At 41.8% G+C, this 20,094-nt stretch overlaps 1 protein-coding gene across 1 annotated transcript in view; it reads right to left on the bottom strand.

The window, feature by feature from the left end:
* Window positions 1–2,429: 2,429 nt before the first annotated feature.
* The window catches only part of ip6k1 (inositol hexakisphosphate kinase 1), a 32,525-nt gene continuing 14,860 nt past the window's right edge, over window positions 2,430–20,094 (bottom strand). The window contains exons 2-9 of the mRNA XM_080890867.1: window positions 16,157–16,404; window positions 10,883–11,028; window positions 10,480–10,606; window positions 6,005–6,245; window positions 5,534–5,715; window positions 3,807–3,982; window positions 3,148–3,381; window positions 2,430–3,021 (exon numbers count right to left, since the gene is read on the bottom strand). Coding sequence (XP_080746993.1) covers window positions 2,548–3,021; window positions 3,148–3,381; window positions 3,807–3,982; window positions 5,534–5,715; window positions 6,005–6,245; window positions 10,480–10,606; window positions 10,883–10,999 — 1,551 coding nt within the window. The 5' untranslated portion in view covers window positions 11,000–11,028; window positions 16,157–16,404 and the 3' untranslated portion in view covers window positions 2,430–2,547. The remainder of the gene's footprint in view (window positions 3,022–3,147; window positions 3,382–3,806; window positions 3,983–5,533; window positions 5,716–6,004; window positions 6,246–10,479; window positions 10,607–10,882; window positions 11,029–16,156; window positions 16,405–20,094) is intronic.

The following is a 20,094-nucleotide window of genomic DNA, read 5'->3' on the forward strand; positions in this document are numbered from 1 at the left end:
TCATCTACTCCTGGAGTTCTGATGACATGATGTCTGGAAAGTGAAAAATATGTTGTTGTTTTGTTTACAAAAAAATAAAATCTCTAAAACTTTTTTGTGTAAAGAAATCAAATTTTAAAACCAAAAATCACTAAAACATCTCATCTGTTGTCAGAATTGACTTCTTTTGCACTTAAAAAAAAAAGGGGGGGGGGGGGGGGGGGGCTGCAGAAGTGTCTTAGATGTATGGTCTAAACAGTCTGGCCCCAGTTGAGATCAAACTGGGCATTTTGTGACCCATGAACTAAAATGAGTTTGACACACCTGCTGTTGTGAGTATCTACAGGATAAGGAAGGTATGTCTCAGTGTTTTGGGTATTTTTTTCATGACATTTGTTGACAATAATAAATTAAGAATACAGATCTGAAGCACCCTTTCAGACACTCACAGACGGAGCGAAAGTCCTGTATGTGACTTTCTTATCGCTCAACAGAATAACTTAAACAGCTCTGACATGTAGAGGTCTCAGTTTATATAATGTAGTAAGGTTAAAGAGGGCCAGGAACAGCTTTCTCAGCAGTGCTCACAGATGCACAGAGACGCTGCTCTTATGGAAGACGGCAGTTCAAAGTGCGATTACACTGCTCACAATACTGGGTTTTTCTATGATGCAGTAAACATTGTGTTGTACTTTTAGCTCTCGCCATCATTCTAGTGGGAGTGTTGTAAAGAAACCGTGAGGAACACTCATGTTAAAGCGACACGTGTCTGAAAGGGGCTCAAGCATCACCAACACCAGATTTGGAAAAGTGACACTTATGCTTCCAATAACCCCGAGGATGATTTCACAGGACACCGACTACTCGTGTTTTTCCTGATTCAATCTCCAAAAAAACAAAAACGAAACAAAAAAATAATACAAAAACAAAACAAAAATTAAAAGAAAAACAAAAAAATGGCCATACAACATTTTGAAATGCATCTATGCTCTCTCCCTGAAGCCTACTTCTATGTCTCTTTTATTTGGGGGGGGAGTTTGCCATCTATTGCTTTCACAGATTCTTGGGTGTTTTTCTGAGCATGAGTTCTGTTCACCTGTCTAGATTTGGTTTCTGTAGAGAAAGAGTGAGGACAAAAAGGTGATGGGAGGTCAGGGAGTGAGGGAAAAATGTGTTCAGTGGGAGGTCTGTGGGATTCAGCTGATTGACCAATCAGACAGGACGCTGTGTCCTGGGACGCTGTCAAACAGCTCCAAAGACAACTGTTCCCAGGATGTGTGTCTGTGAGCGTGTGTGTCCCTCTATCTTTGTGAGGACATCCTTCACATTTTGTTATGGTTAAAGAGCAACTTTGGTTTATTATTTCACTGTGCAGAACGTGTGAGAAGGCAGTTTCAAAACTGAAAGGAGGAAAGAGGAACGTTTCTCGTGTTCAGGGGTGTCAAACATCTGTTCCGCACAGAGGATGGACTGCCGTTTAGCTCCAAAATCCTCTACATATGAAGGTTGTGTGTTTAAAAAAATACTGTTAAACTGTAATGGAAATGTAATGTCAAGAAAGACGAAAAACTGATACACACTGTTTAAATTGGACTTATTGTTTAGCTGTAAATGCACGCTTTGAAAAATGTGAGATCAAACTGGGTTGTGCGAACTAAAATGAGTTTGACGCCCCTGCTCTAGTTTCCAGATTTGTACCAAAGGACATTAAGTACTCCGCTCTGATCTGGTTTTACCTGTTGCCCCTTTTTTGTTTTTCAAACTAGTTCACTTACAGATTTTAGGCGAACACAGAGAAACCGTCCTCTTCCAACTATGCACACTCATCATTCTGAAAGTGATGGTAAAATAAACAAAGCTCTATTCAGACTGGACTGTTCTGTAATTTGAATCTTTCCCAGAAAGACGTTCCTGTATTTTAAAGTGGATCTCATCCACAACTTCATTCCTTTTAACTTATTTTTAGCCTCCTGAATGACTGAAATGAGAGACATGTTCCTGCTGACAGAAACTTGTGAATGTCTTAAATCTCTCCATCAGGAGAAAGCTCAGGAGGTGCTCGACCACATCCTGTAATTTCAGAATGATTAAAATGGTGCCCAGAAAGACAAAAGTTACTTTAAAGATGAGCATGGCGACTACAGGGTTGTCATTTAGCTGTGGTTACGTTCAGGGAATGCATTATGTCAAAGGTCCTCACAAGAATAGAAGCACAAGCTGTGAGTGTATCTGTTGGTTCTCCGTATCATCTTTAATTGGCAGCCATTTTGGCTCCAATGTCCCACTTCCCTGCAGTTGCACGGCAATGTCCTGGAGAATCATGTTCCATATTTACAGCCGATTGTTGCTGGAAACACGGCTAGACAAACTGCACTGACAGCACAACCTGAACTATCTCACAACCAGCTGTGTGTGTGCGTATATGTGTGTGTGTGCGTGCGTGCGTGTCTGTCTATGTGTGTGTGTCTATCTTTGTGAGGACCAGTTATACTTTGGGTGTGAGGCTGGTCCGCACTGTGAGACAAACCTTCTCAGGTCCTCACAAAGATACAGAAGTGAGTGATGGAGCTACAGGTTGTCGTCCCGCAGGCTTTCCAGGATCTGGACAAGGCTCTCCAGTCCAAACATGTAGCCCCTGTCTGGCCCATCATGTACGGCTGTGTCGCCGCGGAAACCCTTGAAGGTGGAGTGGGCGAAGTCGATCATGCGAACGTCCACCAAGGGGGGCTGCTGGGGCAGGGGAGCGGGAGAGGGGAAGGAACCTAAACTGGGAGCCGAGGAGGTGGATTCTGGATGAGGCGATGGGGGGCGTGGGAGGAAGGAGTGGCAGTCTGACTTAGGGGGCGGGGCTTGTGTGGGAGGATGAGGGGAAGGTGATGGGGAGGCCGGAGCCATCAGTCCAGACCCCTGAGAGGGCAGGGATCCTGTGTCTGGCTTCTGGCTCATGTCCGTTTCACAGGGTGCATCGGGGGCCGGGCCACAGTGGGACTCTGCGGGTGACACGGAGGTCTTCGGTTGCCAGACAGAGGGGCTCTCGGGTTCCTACAGACGAAAAAAAAAAAAAAAAAAAAATCAGGTCAAACAAAGGGAATCAGTTGGAATCAGAACACTTCCAAAATCAAAAAAAATTTAGAAGTATAAAAATAGTTATTTCAACATCAGGCGCACCTTTCCCTCATAGATGATGAGCAGCGAGGAAGAGTAGAAGCGATAGGATGCCTGCCTCTCCAGCACCGCTTTCAGGGTGCGAAGCTTATCCAGGATTGGCTCAAAGAGGTCCCGCCTCAAGCCCTTTCCGTTGTGCAGGTACTGGTAGAGGGCCTGGCGGAAGCCTTCGATCGACAGGCCGCGGCCGTAGTACTTGTTCCTGCACAGGTAGTGACCGGTGTTCAGCTGGTACACCTGCAGGGACAGGTGGGCAACAGCTCAGTACAACGTGAGTCTGGATTAGATATTAACAGATGTTCCCTCTGATTCAATTTAATCATTATAGCTGGAAAAATATGCATACAACCATTTATAATGTTTATTTACATATTTATTCCTTTCCCTCTAAATATTTCCACTAATTCGTGAAATTGTTAATATCATGATTATTATTAGTAGGACAATGAGAACTAGTGCTCTTTGTTGTCCTAATAACAGCAGACACGTGAGCTTATCTTGCAGAGGTGGTAGCAGATTGCAATGATATTGCACCCGCTTCTCCTGCAGCATTCGGTTTGTTGCGGGATCAAACAATAAACTAGTGTGTGTTTATCTTTTTGTTCAGGCCCCTGATGGACCACTGTTCTCATGTGTTCAGCGGTGCAAGTCGTCCTTTGTACCTGCATGCCACATACTCTGACTCCCAGCGTCGCTGAGGTGCTTTGTTCGCATTTCCTTATCTGCCTGGCTGCCTTCTCCTCCGAGGCGTCATCTCCGTGCTGCCGGGTGCCCATCTTCAGGTCCAGGATGCAGGGGTAAGAGAAGTGGTGCACCACGTTCTCTAACAACAGGAACTCTGGTTAAAAAGCTGCAGTTAAGGAGCCAACTGTCCTTGACCTCCACCCTTTTTTATGTTTGATCTCTTGTGCAAAAAGATCAAACAACTACTAAATCTAAAAAAACCTAAATGTATGCAAACAAAATACTGTGCACAAACTCAACTGAAAGTTAACGTCAGTGGGATATGACTGACATTAAGAACCCACCCAGGAAGGGAGAGATTTCCTCTCCTTTCAATCTTGATTTTTCTTCTCCCCAACAGCGCCATTAATGATTAAAACTAAAACAAAGGCCTTCTGAAAACCTCACTCTTAACAAAAGAAAAGCCTGTCACACTCAAAGATGACAGGCCTGGGCGCTGATCATTTTGGTTATGCGAGTGCTGTTTGTGTCTGTACAGTAAATATGGAGAACCTCTGAGGTGACAGCAGCGTGCTGAATCTGCTTTGACAGAAGACAGATGGAGCTTGTTGAGGACAAAGTGTGTGCTGCTCATTCACTCCCCTCAGCGCTAATATCCAGACAGCTGCAGGCTGCTCTCTTTGAAGCTGCAGATCAAAACATGACCTCTAACCTGATAACCTCCAGCCCTCCTCTTTATTCCCACTCTGGTCTGCACAGACTCTCTCTCACATTTACATTCGGCGCTTCCCATTATCTGATGGCCCACAGCTGGTCATTTGTTGTGTGTCATTGTCCCTTTTCTTCTTTTCTACAATGTCTCTGATACATGAAGATGTAAAAAAACAAAAGTAAATCAGCATTTTAAAAATAAAAACAAAACAATAGGTAACAGGCAAAAAAGGTATTTGTGTAGAATGAATAGGTCACGTTCTCCATGTTTAACCAATCACCATCAAGACCCATCTGGGTAATTTTCAGGGATGCTAGGAAGTACTTCCTCTGGCAGATCTCTAAATCACGAGAAAGGTGCCTTTAAAAGCGTGACAATGTTATTCACTTCACCAATCAGTGTTTTTAATATGCTGTGATTGGTTAAATGTACCTTAAGGTACATTCATTAGCTTTTTTATCACCACTTAAATGTCAAGTAGTGCTTCCCACCTGTTGGTTTGACCACCCTGGATGGCCAGAAAAAACAACACTAGAAGAGTTTGGGTCACTGGGAGAAAATACGACATGAAATGAAACTTGAATGAAGTTGAATGAACATGAACATCAGTTTTCAGTTTTCATACCTGACCTCTGCTTCAATAAAACCTATTGTGGATCACAAATAACTGATAAAACTGCAAAAGCTATCATATCCAAAGAGTATGTTTGAGTTAGTAATGATGAGATGTAGAATGAGACATTTCATACATCCAACTTAAAAATAAACTATGCAGGCATCGATCATATGAAAAACGAACATACGGTATTTTATCTTAATATAATTTTTTGTAATTTTTGTACACTGGTTTATTCCTATTTCCTATGATCATCTTTGAAAACTAGGGCCAATTACAATTTAATATAATGTCTTAATACACAGATCAGCAGGATAAACAGCAGGACCCTTGGTTACATGGTGTAAATGGACGTCAACATTTTTGGGGAAGGATACTGAAGAGCTTTCTGTCCTTGGACTCAGATCTCATGCGGCTGAGCTGCTGTTTGTGGCAGCGAAGGCTCCAGGGATTGTGGCTGATCTTCTCTGACGTCAAACCGCTGTTCCAGTCCAGCATCTGAAAGGGAACATCTGAGAGGACCTTTGGGTCGAGTCTCGGGCTCTTCAGCTCTGCCAGACTGCAGAGAGGAGGAGAGGGGATCGTTAAAAGCACTGCAGGTGACCCTCTGCTCTGACTGCTGCATCTACTGTGGGTTTCAAGGGTATGTTATAAATGTGACCACTGGACTGTTTGATGCCAAATGACCCAATATAAATATAAACTACAAGTTCTCTTGTTATCTGCCTTCAGCTTCTCTCCTTTGTCGTCAAATTTATGACATAGATCAATAAAATATTTTCACACGAACCGTCCTACATCAAGTGAAATCAGTCCACGAGTTCATTGTCTCCTCGAGTATATCTTACTTATCCGAGGTCTCTGTGTCGTGCGCCTCCCTCCGATCGGGCCGCTCCTCCTTGTGTTCAGAGGTGGATGAGGAGCGATGCAGGCTGCGGCGGGAGTGTTTCCTCCTCGGCTGCTCCCTCTCTGGGGGGTCACGCTCCTCATGCTCGCCGGCTCCTCCCTCCATGTTGCTCTCCACATAGGGGTAGGCCACCAGGTTGATGTAACCGTCAGAGTCACCTTCAAAGCACACCAGCACCACACCTGAGAGGACGGAGCCAAACACAGAAAGGATGTTGGGAATTATTAAAAACATTTCAGAGCAGAAGAGAAAAAACAGACTACTGAAATACTCTGAAATGCCAAAGCAGAAACATTGCATTTTTAAAGGTCAGTATTTTTCGTACCAGCGACCCACAGAAGAGTCAGGCGAGTCCAACACAGATCCAGTTTTATTATTTTGTATGTATTTTTGTTTTTATTAATCTGTCAGAGGTATACCCTCTCCATGATGTCATAAAAACCCAGGAGTAGAAAACGTCCTCAGGAGCATTTAGAGCAGTCTAAAACCTGAACTTTTGGCTCACAGGGATTTATTGTACATACACTAATGTCAGTATTTGAAACATTGGTAAAGTTTAATGTCAATATCTATCTATCCATCTATCAAAAAAAACCATATGCATCAAGATGTACAGAGTGCTTCTAAAATTTGATTAAACAACGATTTATGGATAAAATAAGCAGACAGTAATGTTTTTTTGTATAACAGATGTACGTTTGAACATCTGTTATATTTAGCTTTATAAACAGACCAGAGCATGTCATCCCTGCCAAGCCAGACACTCAACATCATCCATCTTAGTCCTAATTTAATTTACCTGTCAGTTTGCTCATCAGTGGAGAAGCAAACCCCAAATATGAATTTCAAACTTCCCTCAACAGCACAGAGCGAGTTCTCCATCCTCAGAAAACTTCACCTCCTCCTTACCCGCATCATAAGAAGTAATTTGATTTGACGGTGCCAAGCTGCGGCGGATGAAACATCCTTGACAGATACAGAAAGTCGTGCCTGGGCAGCTGTCCGTCTGTCTGCTGTTATTTAATCAGCAGGACAATGGGTAGTGGGCAGACATCCAGAGATAAATTTAGACTCCTTATGGAGCACACTTGTCATGGCACTGGGAGCCAGAACACCAGCAGGGTGGACTAGTGGGAGTACAAGCCTCCGATCAACTGCAGTACAGAACCCTTGGAATACGGCCATCGTATCTCTTGTAAAGGAGCCGAGTGTGGCAGAGACGTGGATAACCGCAACAAGAAAACTTTGCAGAAATCTGTGGCATGGTTGTCCTGCCACTCCACCCACAGAGCCAATCAGCAGCAGATGAAGCAGGAATGTGTTCAGTCCATGATGGCCAGAGACAAACACCGTCAGAGCCATCATGAAATCACACACTGGTTTGGTAAATCTCATTTTCAAGCATTGAGATAAGCATTTTCACTGATGCCGTTTTAGTGTTTTCAAACCAGATGTGACAAGTGAGGGGCGAGTCTGAATGTGAAACCACATGCTCAGTGGCTAATGAGTAGTCAATCACAAGTCACAAGCCAACTGACCGGATTACGTTCACACCATAAACAAATGTCTATGAAGATTGTTTGACACTGGACAGTGACCACCTTCTCCAAAGGCCCGTTCTGGTCTGTACATGAGTCCGACTACCATGTTCACACCTGCACAAGCAGACCACATCAAGAGGGAGAACAAACCTGAGCTCAATTTAAAAAGACTAAATGCCACAGGAGTGAAGAGTGGAACATTCTCTTTATAATGTTGGTGCCTTAGTGTTGGCCTGAGAGTAAGTCTTTTCTAAGGCATTCAAATATTTGGTGTCTAAGAGAGTGTGAGTGCATGGCCTGCAGTCTAAAAAGTTTCTAAAAACTGCACGCAACTAGTGCCAAAAAACACAAAACACACACAAAAAAAACCAAAGGCTACAGATGCAACTTAATAGTTTTAGGGGCTTATGTCTGTTAAAACAAAAAAAGACAAATCACTGCAGTTTAAAAGAACACCTTTTCCAAAGCAGGAAATGCTTGGATGATGTCTCAATTAATAAGAGAATAGTATATAATCTGACCTGACTATGAGCTCAAACCTGCTAAGAGTCAGTAAGCAGTGCTCAACTGAGACGCTGCTGTTTAGTCTCGTCTGCCTTCCTTTTGGCAGACATTTTGATATCACAGAAATGAAACTAATGCTTCATAATGAAGCCTGCGTTTCATTTGCGTTTTAGTGGTCTTTGACATTTGCTTGGGTCTGTTACTACAGCAAAATCAAGTAGAAACAGTCAGACTCTATGCCGGGTGACGATGAGCAGAGCAGCTAAAGCTCTCCTCTTCCATTAAACATCCGTACTTCCTTCCTTCTTTCCTGTCAGTCTGCCTCTCCATTCACCACCAAACATTAGAAAATAAGGAATATAGAGCATGAGTGTTTGATGCTGAACCATTGAGGGTTTAGCTCCCTTAAAAGAGACCTCACTGCTGTGAAATCAATAAAATTCAACTGTCTTTTACTACTGGCTTATTCAGGCTAACAGGAGGTTCGGGAAATGTCACAAAGACATTAAAAGACCTTTTCAGACCTCTTTGATGAGTTTTAAGAGTGCACACAGTTTTGCAGGGTACTGACTGCTAATACAGGGACTTATTTTAGATTTCCCAACTACAAACAGCAGTGCCTTACCCAAAACCTTACAGCTAGTGGTGTAGTGGTGCAGGAACTTTCAACGAGATTTTGTGTTTCTACACGCTTGTCTTTGAAACCTATAAACAATCTGCCATAGTTAATGTGACTTTACATTCACTCCATTTAATAATACAGTGCTTTCATTTTCTTTCACCACAGCAGCTTGTTAACTGATCTCATTAACTGATATGCTGCTGTCATTGTTCGCTTCTCTCTCTATGTTCAGGTCCACTGTATTTTGGATCCTGTACAATTAGCATTCGGTGGGATGTGGCTACGCCTGCTTGCCTTTGGGATCGAATATCAAGCAGGTTTTCCATGATTCGTTTATAGATATGACACAAAAAAACCAATGTATGTAGGCCAAAGTGCTGAACAGCTAAAAACAATCCAATAACGTTCTAAGATGTTTTCAAGATTAGAGTTTTATTGGCCCACAAAAGATAGGCAAACTAATTTAAATTAGTCGAAACTAAAGCTGTAAAATAAATGTAGTGGAGAACACTATAAGTCCCCCTTCTAAATTTGCTTTTGTGTTGTGCAGGTATCACTATAACAGAGAGAGAGCAAGAGAGAGCAGTGTAACTGAACACAACTAGTTTAAGTTTTTTCTTTATAGCTTTGTTGCTGTGGATCAGAGCAGCTGGAAAAAGAGTTTTTATATTTATACTTGCTGATCAGGTTACTGGAGAGAGGCCTCTAACCAGCTTTTAATCCTTTAAGTTTTTAACTCTTTCTTCCATGACAACATCACTTTACCTTTAATGATGAGTTTTGACACATCAGTATATATCAATAAAGATGTGCCGACCATGGGAACAGTTTCTGGGTTTTTCCAAAGGTACAAAGGCACAGACTAACCTCACTAACGTTTGATGCACACCCAGTCATTTTGTTTTATAAGCAGGCCTGAAATATGACAAAAACCTCCCACTTCATAAAAGAGGTTCAAAGGTTACTCTTCATTACTGTCAAGAGGTAAAGCGATAATAACATTTACAGCAGCAAGCACTGTTATTGTTGCTCCGAGAAAAATGGTTTTTTTTTGTTTTGTTTTTTTACCCCGGGTTGTGAGGTAGCAGCCTTGAATTTGCTGGGTGTGTCAGAGAAAAGAGGCTCCACCATTCCCATAAACTACAGGCTTTTCTCATTTCTGTAAATTGTTCCTCCTCATGTGCTCCAACCTACAGCCTACAACCAGAACACAATACACCATGATGACGGATGTCCTAATTCCTAAAAGCAGGGGAGGCCGGTTGGAGGAACAAAAAAAATTGAAAAGACACAGATGATCTGCCCTTCACTGTTTCTGTGTGAGGTTTATTATTGTGTTACATTGGAAATTGTTATGAATTTAATTAAATGTGGCCCTAAATATAAACATGTCAGGCACACTGTCTGATATCATAAAGTCCTCGCCATCTCCGACAGGAGAGGACTAAGACCCAAAGAGAAATGAGATACGACAGCTGCTATGTTATCAACCAGTTATTTGCACATAAGCACTCTCTTGAGTCAGTTTGCTTAACAAAACTGATTGCTCGCTGAATAGGCAAACAGCCAGACAATTAATTTACTCATTTTATTTATTTATTTTTTTTTAAACTGGCCATTGTTTATGTCAGTTATTGCCTGCATTTAAGCACATCCCATAATGGAGCTGTAGAAGTACATCTGACTATAAACCAACAGCTATCTCCCGCCTGCTGCTCTGGTACCTGATATCAGTGAGCAGTCACCGACCTTTATACTCTGGAGTGAACTCTTTCATCTCAGGAGGCAGGGACTCGTAGAAGCGCTGCTCTCTGCTGATGAGAGGCTTACACACCGTGTGGTCATCATAACGCATCATACTGGTGTGACCGCCCACCTGAAAACACAAACACATGCAGAACACATACATAAAAAGAGCTAACAGGCAAAACAAAAAGCTAAATGTCTTAACAAAGAGACGATATTTACAACTGCTGCCTCTTTACAAGAATATTAAAAAAAATATTACACCACAATTATACCAGTAAGTGCTTTAAATTTACATGTAGTATGAACAACCTCTTAATATTTTTGTTTCTGAATGTTTGGCAGTTTTCCTAATGCAAACATTCCTTTTTTAGATAAAGACTTTTCACCCACTGTTAGCACTCACCTGGTGTATAAAAGGCTCCAGTGGAACGCCTCCTGCTCGTGGTCGTAGTGAAGCCCCTCCCCCTGTGCCCGCCCCCTGCAGCTTGCTGTCCATGTTGTTGGTGTGAGGGAGGCACATGGCTCCTGGCGGACGCACCGCGCCTCCTCCTGTAGATAAGAGGGAGATTTAACAATGAGGAAACAGCCGAAAAGTCCTGAACTCCTGCTGTAGTTTCAATACTGATAAAGCGAATTAATTTATCTTTGGAGTAATAAAGTTCAATATTGCACTATATTGAATACTGAACTCCACATTTTAAAAAACGTCATATTTTGCATATAAAAATGAGTTCCTTGTGATTTTTTCAGTACTGTCTCAGTAAAACCTAAAATGAAACTGCTTTGTGGAAAATCTGTACTTCATGTCCATCAGTTTGTACAAGTTTTTACATGTTCCATTAAGTCTACTGCTTTTGGTATACCGAGGAATTCCTGACTCAGAATTAGCCTTCAGAGGTGACTCCACATAACAGTAAATGCAACTGTGTTATTTGATAGAAGCTTTGTAATTGGTGACTTACAAAACAAACATCCTACATGATAAAACTCATGCAGTTTTCTTTGGCAGGGAAGATGTTTCACTACCAGTATTTTACACAAGTAATAGGGTAAAAATATACATCTGCATAGTTGCATTTAAAATTACAAAGTTAAGTTTTAGAGTCATTCTTGTCAGCCAAAACCTTTCATAATTTTCTCACCTGGATGGGCCTTTTAATATCTGGCATCTGGCAAACTGGCCGTTTATGAGCTTATTAATTTTATTTTGTGGGGTGACCAGAACAACATCAACAAAAAAACAAACAAAAACATTCTCTTATAGTGTGCATTGTTACAGCATGTCCTTTCACCCTCTGTGGGAAGCCTGTCTCCCCTCTTAGAAAGCTGACAGATCGAAAGTGAGGTAACATTAGTTAATTACATAACAAGCGCAAACCTCTAAAGAGCTGACTATGAACCATTAGTTTAACTCTGAACAACACACTTTAGCCTCAGCTGTCTCTGGGCTGTGAGTTTACACGTGAATATAGCCAAGACTTGAAGTGACAGGAAATTTCAGTCAGACAACCTCTTTGTTATAAAATCTGTGTGTTATCTGTCCATGAAGCCAGATAACACACACCAATTAGTTAAACTGAAGGAATGTCTTAAAGACATAAAGACCTGGATGGCCGCTAACTTTCTGCTTCTTAATTCAGATAAAACTGAGGTTATTGTACTCGGCCCTGAAAAGCCTAGAAATATGGTATCTAACCAGATTCTTACTCTGGATGGCATTACCTTGGCCTCCAGTAACGCTGTGAGGAACCTTGGAGTCATTTTTGACCAGGACATGTCCTTCAACGCACATATTAAACAAATATGTAAGACTGCGTTCTTCCATTTGCGCAACATCTCTAAAATTAGAAATATCCTGTCTCAGAGTGACGCTGAAAAAGTAGTTCATGCATTTATTACTTCCAGGCTGGACTACTGTAATTCATTATTATCAGGATGTCCAAAAAACTCACTGAAAAGCCTTCAGTTAATCCAAAATGCTGCAGCAAGAGTCCTGACAGGGACTAGAAAGAGAGAGCATATTTCTCCTGTTTTGGCTTCCCTTCATTGGCTTCCTGTTAAATCCAGAATTGAATTCAAAATCCTGCTCCTCACATACAAGGTCTTAAATAATCAGGCCCCATCTTACCTTAATGACCTTGTAGTACCATATCACCCTATTAGAGCACTTCGCTCTCACTCTGCAGGCCTACTTGCTGTTCCCAGAGTATTTAAAAGTAGAATGGGAGGGAGATCCTTCAGTTTTCAGGCCCCTCTTCTGTGGAACCAGCTTCCAGTTTGGATTCAGGAGACAGACACTATCTCTACTTTCAAGATTAGGCTTAAAACTTTCCTTTTTGCTAAAGCATATTATTAGGGCTGGACCAGGTGACCCTGAATCCTCCCTTAGTTATGCTGCAATAGACGTAGGCTGCCGGGGGATTCCCATGATGCATTGAGTTTTTCCTTTCCAGTCACCTTTCTCATTCACTATGTGTTAACAGACCTCTCTGCATTGAATCATATCTGTTATTAATCTCTGCCTCTCTTCCACAGCATGTCCTTTATCCTGTCTTCCTTCTCTCACCCCAACCGGTCGCAGCAGATGGCCGCCCCTCCCTGAGCCTGGTTCTGCCGGAGGTTTCTTCCTGTTAAAAGGGAGTTTTTCCTTCCCACTGTCGCCAAAGTGCTTGCTCATAGGGGGTCAAAATGACTTGAAGGTAAAAACTGATTTACTTTAGATTTATTGTCAATTTGGCTGCATTAAAACACCATCGAATAGAGGGCATAAAGCAGGACAGACACAAACCTATTTAATGTTTGCTACATACCACTCATAAACTAAACACAAACCAGTTTCCTCATTGTTATGGGGACACTGTTATTGGAAATTAAAGTGTGCACGATATAGACCGGCACTGATCCTGAAATATAAAGATGTGTCACACACAAGAGAATGTTGACAACTATGCATTAAAACTACAAGTAAAAAAGAACAAAAAAAAAAAATTGTAATCAGAATAAAAGTCAAATACCAGAACACTGCAGCTGATCCAGCACCTGTGCAAAACACACTGGCTGTGGATGGGAGGAGAGCTGGCTGCTAGAAGCTAGAAAACATCTGTGGAGTGGCTGAAGTTTTTTTTTTTTTTTTTTCCCTTGGGGGGAGGGGGGGGGGGGGGGGTTAAATTATCATCATCAGTAGCAGCAGTAGTAGTAGTATTTAAATTGATTTGAAGGGTGCCAAAATGTAAAAACAGTCCATAAATATTAAAGAACTGATAATAAAGGGCAAAGAACAAGAAACAAGACGAGATTTAAGACAGGTGGGAGGAGTTTAGAAATGTCATTGTAATGACCTGAATGAATGAGCAAATTTTTCTAATACGTCCCTCTTACACCATTTATAAAAAAAAAAAAAAAAAAAAAAGCTACACACGCTGACGAGTTGGAGAAAGATGAGGATATCCCAAAGCTTGCTGCTGTATTTTTCTTCAGCAGTTAGGAAAAGGGTGGAGAGGACTGACTAGAGTTGGAGTTGGGCTTGTGCTGCAGTTATTGTTTAAAAGTGTTAAGATTTATTGGGAAGAGCCCATAACTCCAATACTCAAATAAAGATAAGCAACAAATTCACATTCCTTTACATCTTTGCCAGTGCTACCCCTCAGCGTTCTAGTAGATACACCTATGGTATCAATTTGAAAATCCTAAGCCACCTTTATTCTCCAGTTATTGCAGTCACAAGATTTTAAGAACACCTTCCTCGTTTCCTCTGACCTTGAGGCCAAGGTCTCTGAGATTTGCATGTCCGAGATTTGTAGTAAATGGACCTATGGTATTGGCCACTTGGTTATGGCGTTCCATGTATGCCCTGCCTGCTAGCATCTTGCACCATGCTGTTATGTGCTGGATTGTCTCAGGGGCATCTTTACACAGCCTGCACCTGGGGTCTTGCCTGGTGTGATAGACCCCAGCCTCTATGGATCTTGTACTCAGAGCTTGTTCTTGTGCTGCCATGATTAGTGCCTCTGTGCTGTCTTTCAGTCCAGCTTTGTCCAGCCACTGGTAGGATTTCTGGATATCAGCCACCTCCTCTATCTGCCGGTGGTACATACCGTGCAGGGGCCTGTCCTTCCATGATGGTTCCTCGTCTCCCTCCTCTTTCTTGGGTTTCTGCTGCCTGAGGTATTCACTGAGCACTCGGTCAGTTGGGGCCATCTTCGTGATGTATTCTTGGATGTTCGTTGTCTCATCCTGGACTGTGGTGCTGACACTCACCAGTCCCCGGCCCCCCTTCCTTCTGCTTAGCGTACAGCCTCAGGGTGCTGGACTTGGGGTGAAACCCTCCATGCATGGTAAGGAGCTTTCTTGTATTGATGTCAGTGGCTTCTATCTCCTCTTTTGGCCAACTTATTATACCAGCTGGCTACCTGATCACGGGCAGGGCGTAGGTGTTGATAGCCCAGATCTTGTTCTTACCATTCAGCTGACTCCTCAGGACTTGCCTGACCCTCTGCAGGTACTTGGTGGTTGCAACTTTCCTAGCTGCCTCTTCATGGTTCCCATTCGCCTGCGGGATCCCCAGGTACTTGTAACTGTCCTCTATGTCTGCAATGTTGCCTTCTGGTAGCTTGATCCCCTCAGTTCTGACTACCTTCCCTCTCTTTGTTATCATCTGACTACACTTCTCCAGCCCGAATGACATCCCGATGTCATTGCTGTATATCCTGGTAGTGTGGATCAGTGAATCGATGTCTCGTTCACTCTTGGCATACAGCTTGATGTCATCCATGTACAGGAGGTGGCTGACAACTGCTCCGTTCCGTAGTCGGTATCCGTAGCCAGTCTTGTCAATGATCTCACTGAGGGGGTTCAGGCCTATGCAGAACAGCAGTGGGGACGGAGCATCTCCTTGGTAGATCCCGCACTTGATGGCGTGTGTGTGTGTGTGTGTGTGTGTGTGTGTGTGTGTGTGTGTGTGTGTGTGTATAACTTTGCCAAGAGGACTGAAGGAGATGGTCTACTGTCTGAGCAACAGCTACCTCAAATCAATCTAGAGAAGGACCCAGTCTCCATAAATTTATTATAAACATGTAACAAAGTTAAATATAAAATGTTAAGAACATGACACCATATAAGCAGCAGGTTTGGTTAAAATATTGGGTAATACATCGGCTCTGATATCAAACTTTGAGACTGATGAGCTCCTAATAGAGGGAGTTTTTGCAGAAAGAGCCGAGTAATAGGCGGATAATTCAGTAATTAGATCCTTCGGTGATTACATTGGTGTGGTTTAACTGGTTGCTAGGGTAACACAGTGAACCATAACACTGGAAAAAAGGTTTAATCAACCTTCATTAACTCAGACAGCCGTGGCAAATAGCCAAGAGAGACACCCACCTCTTGTCCTTGCTGTTTACATGAACATCAGGGGCCACATTTATACTGAAACCGTCTGAATGGGCTAAAACGTTTTAGTCATTTCTACTGCGGTATACGTTTGTGCTTTGTATTTTTAAATGGTTCACATTTTCTTCGTTGTGAATTTTTCAGTCTACACTGGTGAATTCATCTTCACAACTCTCAGGCTAATAGGGGCAAAAACAAGGAAGTGGTTTTGATGAGATGTCTGCTTTGATGCACAGAGAGGAAACTGAACTACAGGTGTGAATGCTAAAAACTCATCCTTTGATCGTACCCTGGGCATGGGCTCGGGTGTGCAGTGACGGGGACGGGGGGGCGCAGGGCACCACGGGCTGCTGGGAGCGCACGCCGGCCCCGGGGGGAGGCGGCGCCAGACCGAAAAACCACCTCGCAAAGCCCCCAATCAGAGTGCTCCAATCCACCGCCGGCACCACGGAGATCCAATCAGGACACGGGGCTGGGGGGCAGAGATGGGGGGACGGCAGGGAAAGCAGGGTGTCAGTTAGGCAGGGTCACCACTTCCTGAAAAGATAGGAAATGACACAATGTCAGTTGTAATAGTTAAGCATTCATTTAAGGTGTACAGTGTTATTTTGTGTGGGGAGAATTGGCTTTCTTTAATGTGATGACTCAAAAACAAACAAAAAAAACAACGACTATTGTTAGTGACAGTTCTCTTCAAATATTTCACTTCTTCACATCATTTCTGTGACTGATAAAAACATGACATCAGCTCTAATGGGTCAGAAGCTGGGCTGTCAACTTGCACAATATACTTTTTCACTGGCCTCGGCTCATCAGCTTTTGTCACACCCTATGAATAGCTTTTATATCTTTAAACGTGGAGTTCATTGGAAGTGGAGGACTGGGAGTATCCTTCTAGGAAGACGAAAAAAGAAAAAAAAAAATCCCATAAACAATGTATTAGATTGTTCTTGAGGAAAAAAAAAAAACCCCAATGTTCTCATTTACAACAACTCCAATCAAGTGAATCTGAACTCGCCTTATAAAACAGCATTTCCTGGACAAGCTGCCACAAACAGTTGACATCAAATGCTTCAGCACATCAGCTTCCACCAAACTGTCACACACATGCACGCACGCGTTTTATGTCTCAATGAGTGGGATAAGAAAAATCCTGTTAATAACATTGTACTTTAAGTTTTATTACTGGCTATAGAAACCGTGTACATCATACTGCTAAGTGGTCATCTCATATATCTGGAGACCTTCCAGTCAGTTGTTTTTTGTTGTGTTTTAATCTATAAATCTCTGCTTGGCTGGGTTATTTCTTATCTGTTTCTATATGTGTAAACACCACAACAACTAGTATAGCCTACACTCTCATATTGTTATATGAATGTTTGTCTCCAGAGTCACAACGGAATAATCCTGAAATAATCTACAAAAGCAGATGAAATTATCAGAATTGGTTATGATGGGGGGAGATTAAGTCAATTTTACAGGAGAACAAGAGACTAGCTCTTTTGGTCAGTGTGAATGCTTTGATGTCTCTCTCATAATTTTTTTTAAAGTATAATAAATACAAATATATAATGGGCAACTCCTGTGGCATTTTCCATAATTATTTCTTCACTTCTGAACCTTTTCTGTCAGGAAGTTTAAGTATTGACACGATGAAGTCCATTTACTGAAGGATCATCCCCAAAAAGAACATCTCTGTTTAAAGATACCGTACTGATTTTCCTTAAGTGCTCCACACTAATACATTATGTACATTATGATTGAGGATTATTTTCTCATTCACAAAAACATTGCTCAGTAGAATAAAATAAAATCAAAGGCTTGTTTTTCTAAACAAAGACTGTTAAATCCATGACGTGACAAGATGTGACAGTTAGTACTTTAAAATGTAGCTCTCATTTTTTTTCTGTTATGTGAAGCAAAGCAAAAAGACCAAAAAACAAAAACAAACAAACAAACAAACAAAACCAAATGTCTGTCCTGGCTCAAAAAAATTACAGTAAAATAGTCTGTGTTATCTAGTTTTAACAGAGATCAATACATTTTCCTGTTAAGGCCATTTAAAACAAAACAAAAAACAAAACAACCCAGTTGATTCTGAGGGTAGCGGAATCAGGGGGAACTTTTGTTTCAGATTTAAATGATTAATGCTGATACGGTTTAATTTTATTCTTAGGATGTTAGAGGCCAGATTGGGATGATCTGCAGGCCAGTTCTGCCCCTCAGACTTTTTTTGCGCTATACCACATGTTCTATAGCACCAGGAGACTGAAAACGCGGTGTATAGTCATTGCACATAATGATGGTGTCTATAATAAAATCAGCAGAATAATCAATTTAAAAAAAATTTTTTAAACTGCCGCTTGCAGCCCTGTGCAGACATTCAGCTCAATACATGAGAGCCTGTGAGAGAAATGTGGATGCTGCCAGTAACGATAAACACCAGTTTGGATTTATGCAATTACAGCATAAACACAGCTTTAACAGTACAAAACCAGACTTTGTTTTTAACCACCATGATAAAAGTCCTGTTCATAAACATGTCAGAGGTTAAACTACTGTTCAGGATCCAGCGTCAGTCTGAGAGGCATTTATTGTGACTTTATCATAACTTCAATTCTTCTGTAATTTAACAAAACAGAAGAGGGAAAACCTACAAGCGAGATGTTTGAGTAAGAAGCTACAGACACCCGGCGATTACCAAAAATCCTGAAAACCTCAAACATCTAACATGTCATCAAGGTAAGAAATACCTTCAGCTTAAAACGCACTCGCATTGGGCCCACATCACAGGAGTGGATCACAACTGCTCACCACACAGCGCACAAATTTAACCACGATGGGACAGCCTGTTCTCAAGTCACGATCCAACCTCGACCAAGCGTGAGCTTCAGATACAGGCTGGAGTGCACAGCCACACACACAGAAACCCTCACACAAAACCTTACACACACACAGAGTGTAAACAGTATTCCCCATGAGCAATGAATTCTAACATTAGAAGCAAAACACAAACATCAGGCCACATCTGTTCTGTCCTGGGATTGGTGAACTCGTCCTGATGATTCAAATCTAACTTTCCACTGCTACAATCCAACAGTTTGAAAAGAAAACATTAAATAATCCTAACTTTGAATTTTCCAAAATTGTCATTCAAGATGCGTTAGATTTATTTGGTCCAAAAAATGTGACTACTTTTTTAATATCATAACTAAATTGCTACATTACTTTAGCATGCAAAAGTAACGTACATCCTGAATGTTAATTACTGTTAAAACCTATCCCTTTGAACCAGAAATTGCAGTGTCATTTTTTTAACCAAGACTGGATGACTTTTGAAAAATGAAAAATGGTTTTTTTTTTGAAAAATGTTCTTATAATTATAATATTGTAATTTTATTATTAATAGGACTAGTGCTGCTGTATTTTTGGCAGCTTTACACCATTTCAACTGTGCATCTTTGTACTTTAGAGTGATGAATACGCTGAAACAGATGGATCCATTCAAAATACAGCTGCAAACACACCTCTAACAAATGTCTTATCATGTAATTTAAACTCTTGAATTGATTAAAAGGAGACTGTTATATCAACAATGAAAGACAGTGTCGCTATACCCCTTGTTTGTTGACCCTTCTGGTTGGTGGTCTGCTCTCTGTTAGTAGCTCTATATGCATCCAAGGTGAATCCCCAGCAGAAAAACAATAGGTGTACGTCCACCGAGCAGTGTCTTGTAAGCAGTTTGAGCTGGGTGGGGGACAAAATCAAGGTCAACTCCCGCTCCTCTTTCTTATCATTCTCCTTCCCTTCAAATCCCCCATTTTTGTCTCATTCCCTATTTCAGCCCTCATCTGTCTGAGATCTGCACAGTAAAATATAATGCAGAAGTTTCTACAGCTTTAGTACAACTTGGATTAGTGATTTGCTGTGTCATTCTGTGAAAAGGAAGGGCGCAACGGTAGGGAATGCACGAAGGAATGAAGGAGATTGGGAAGGAAGAGGTGTGGGTAGAAAGTCGGGGAGGGAGGGATGTTAGCTTGGAGGAAGAGAGGTTGGGTGGGAATCCAAGACAGGAGGAAAGAGGGCGAATGCTCTGATGGACGTATCAAGGCTGTGTGTTGTTTTCATATGGTTTTGTGTATCTATGTATACTTTCTACATGTGGCTCTGATTAGACAGAAAAGATATGTGACAGTCTGGAGGATTTTCAGAAATAATTGTCTGCTG

Source organism: Rhamphochromis sp. 'chilingali', assembly GCF_963969265.1.
Source record: "Rhamphochromis sp. 'chilingali' genome assembly, chromosome: 9".
Taxonomy (NCBI): Eukaryota; Metazoa; Chordata; class Actinopteri; order Cichliformes; family Cichlidae; genus Rhamphochromis; species Rhamphochromis sp. 'chilingali'.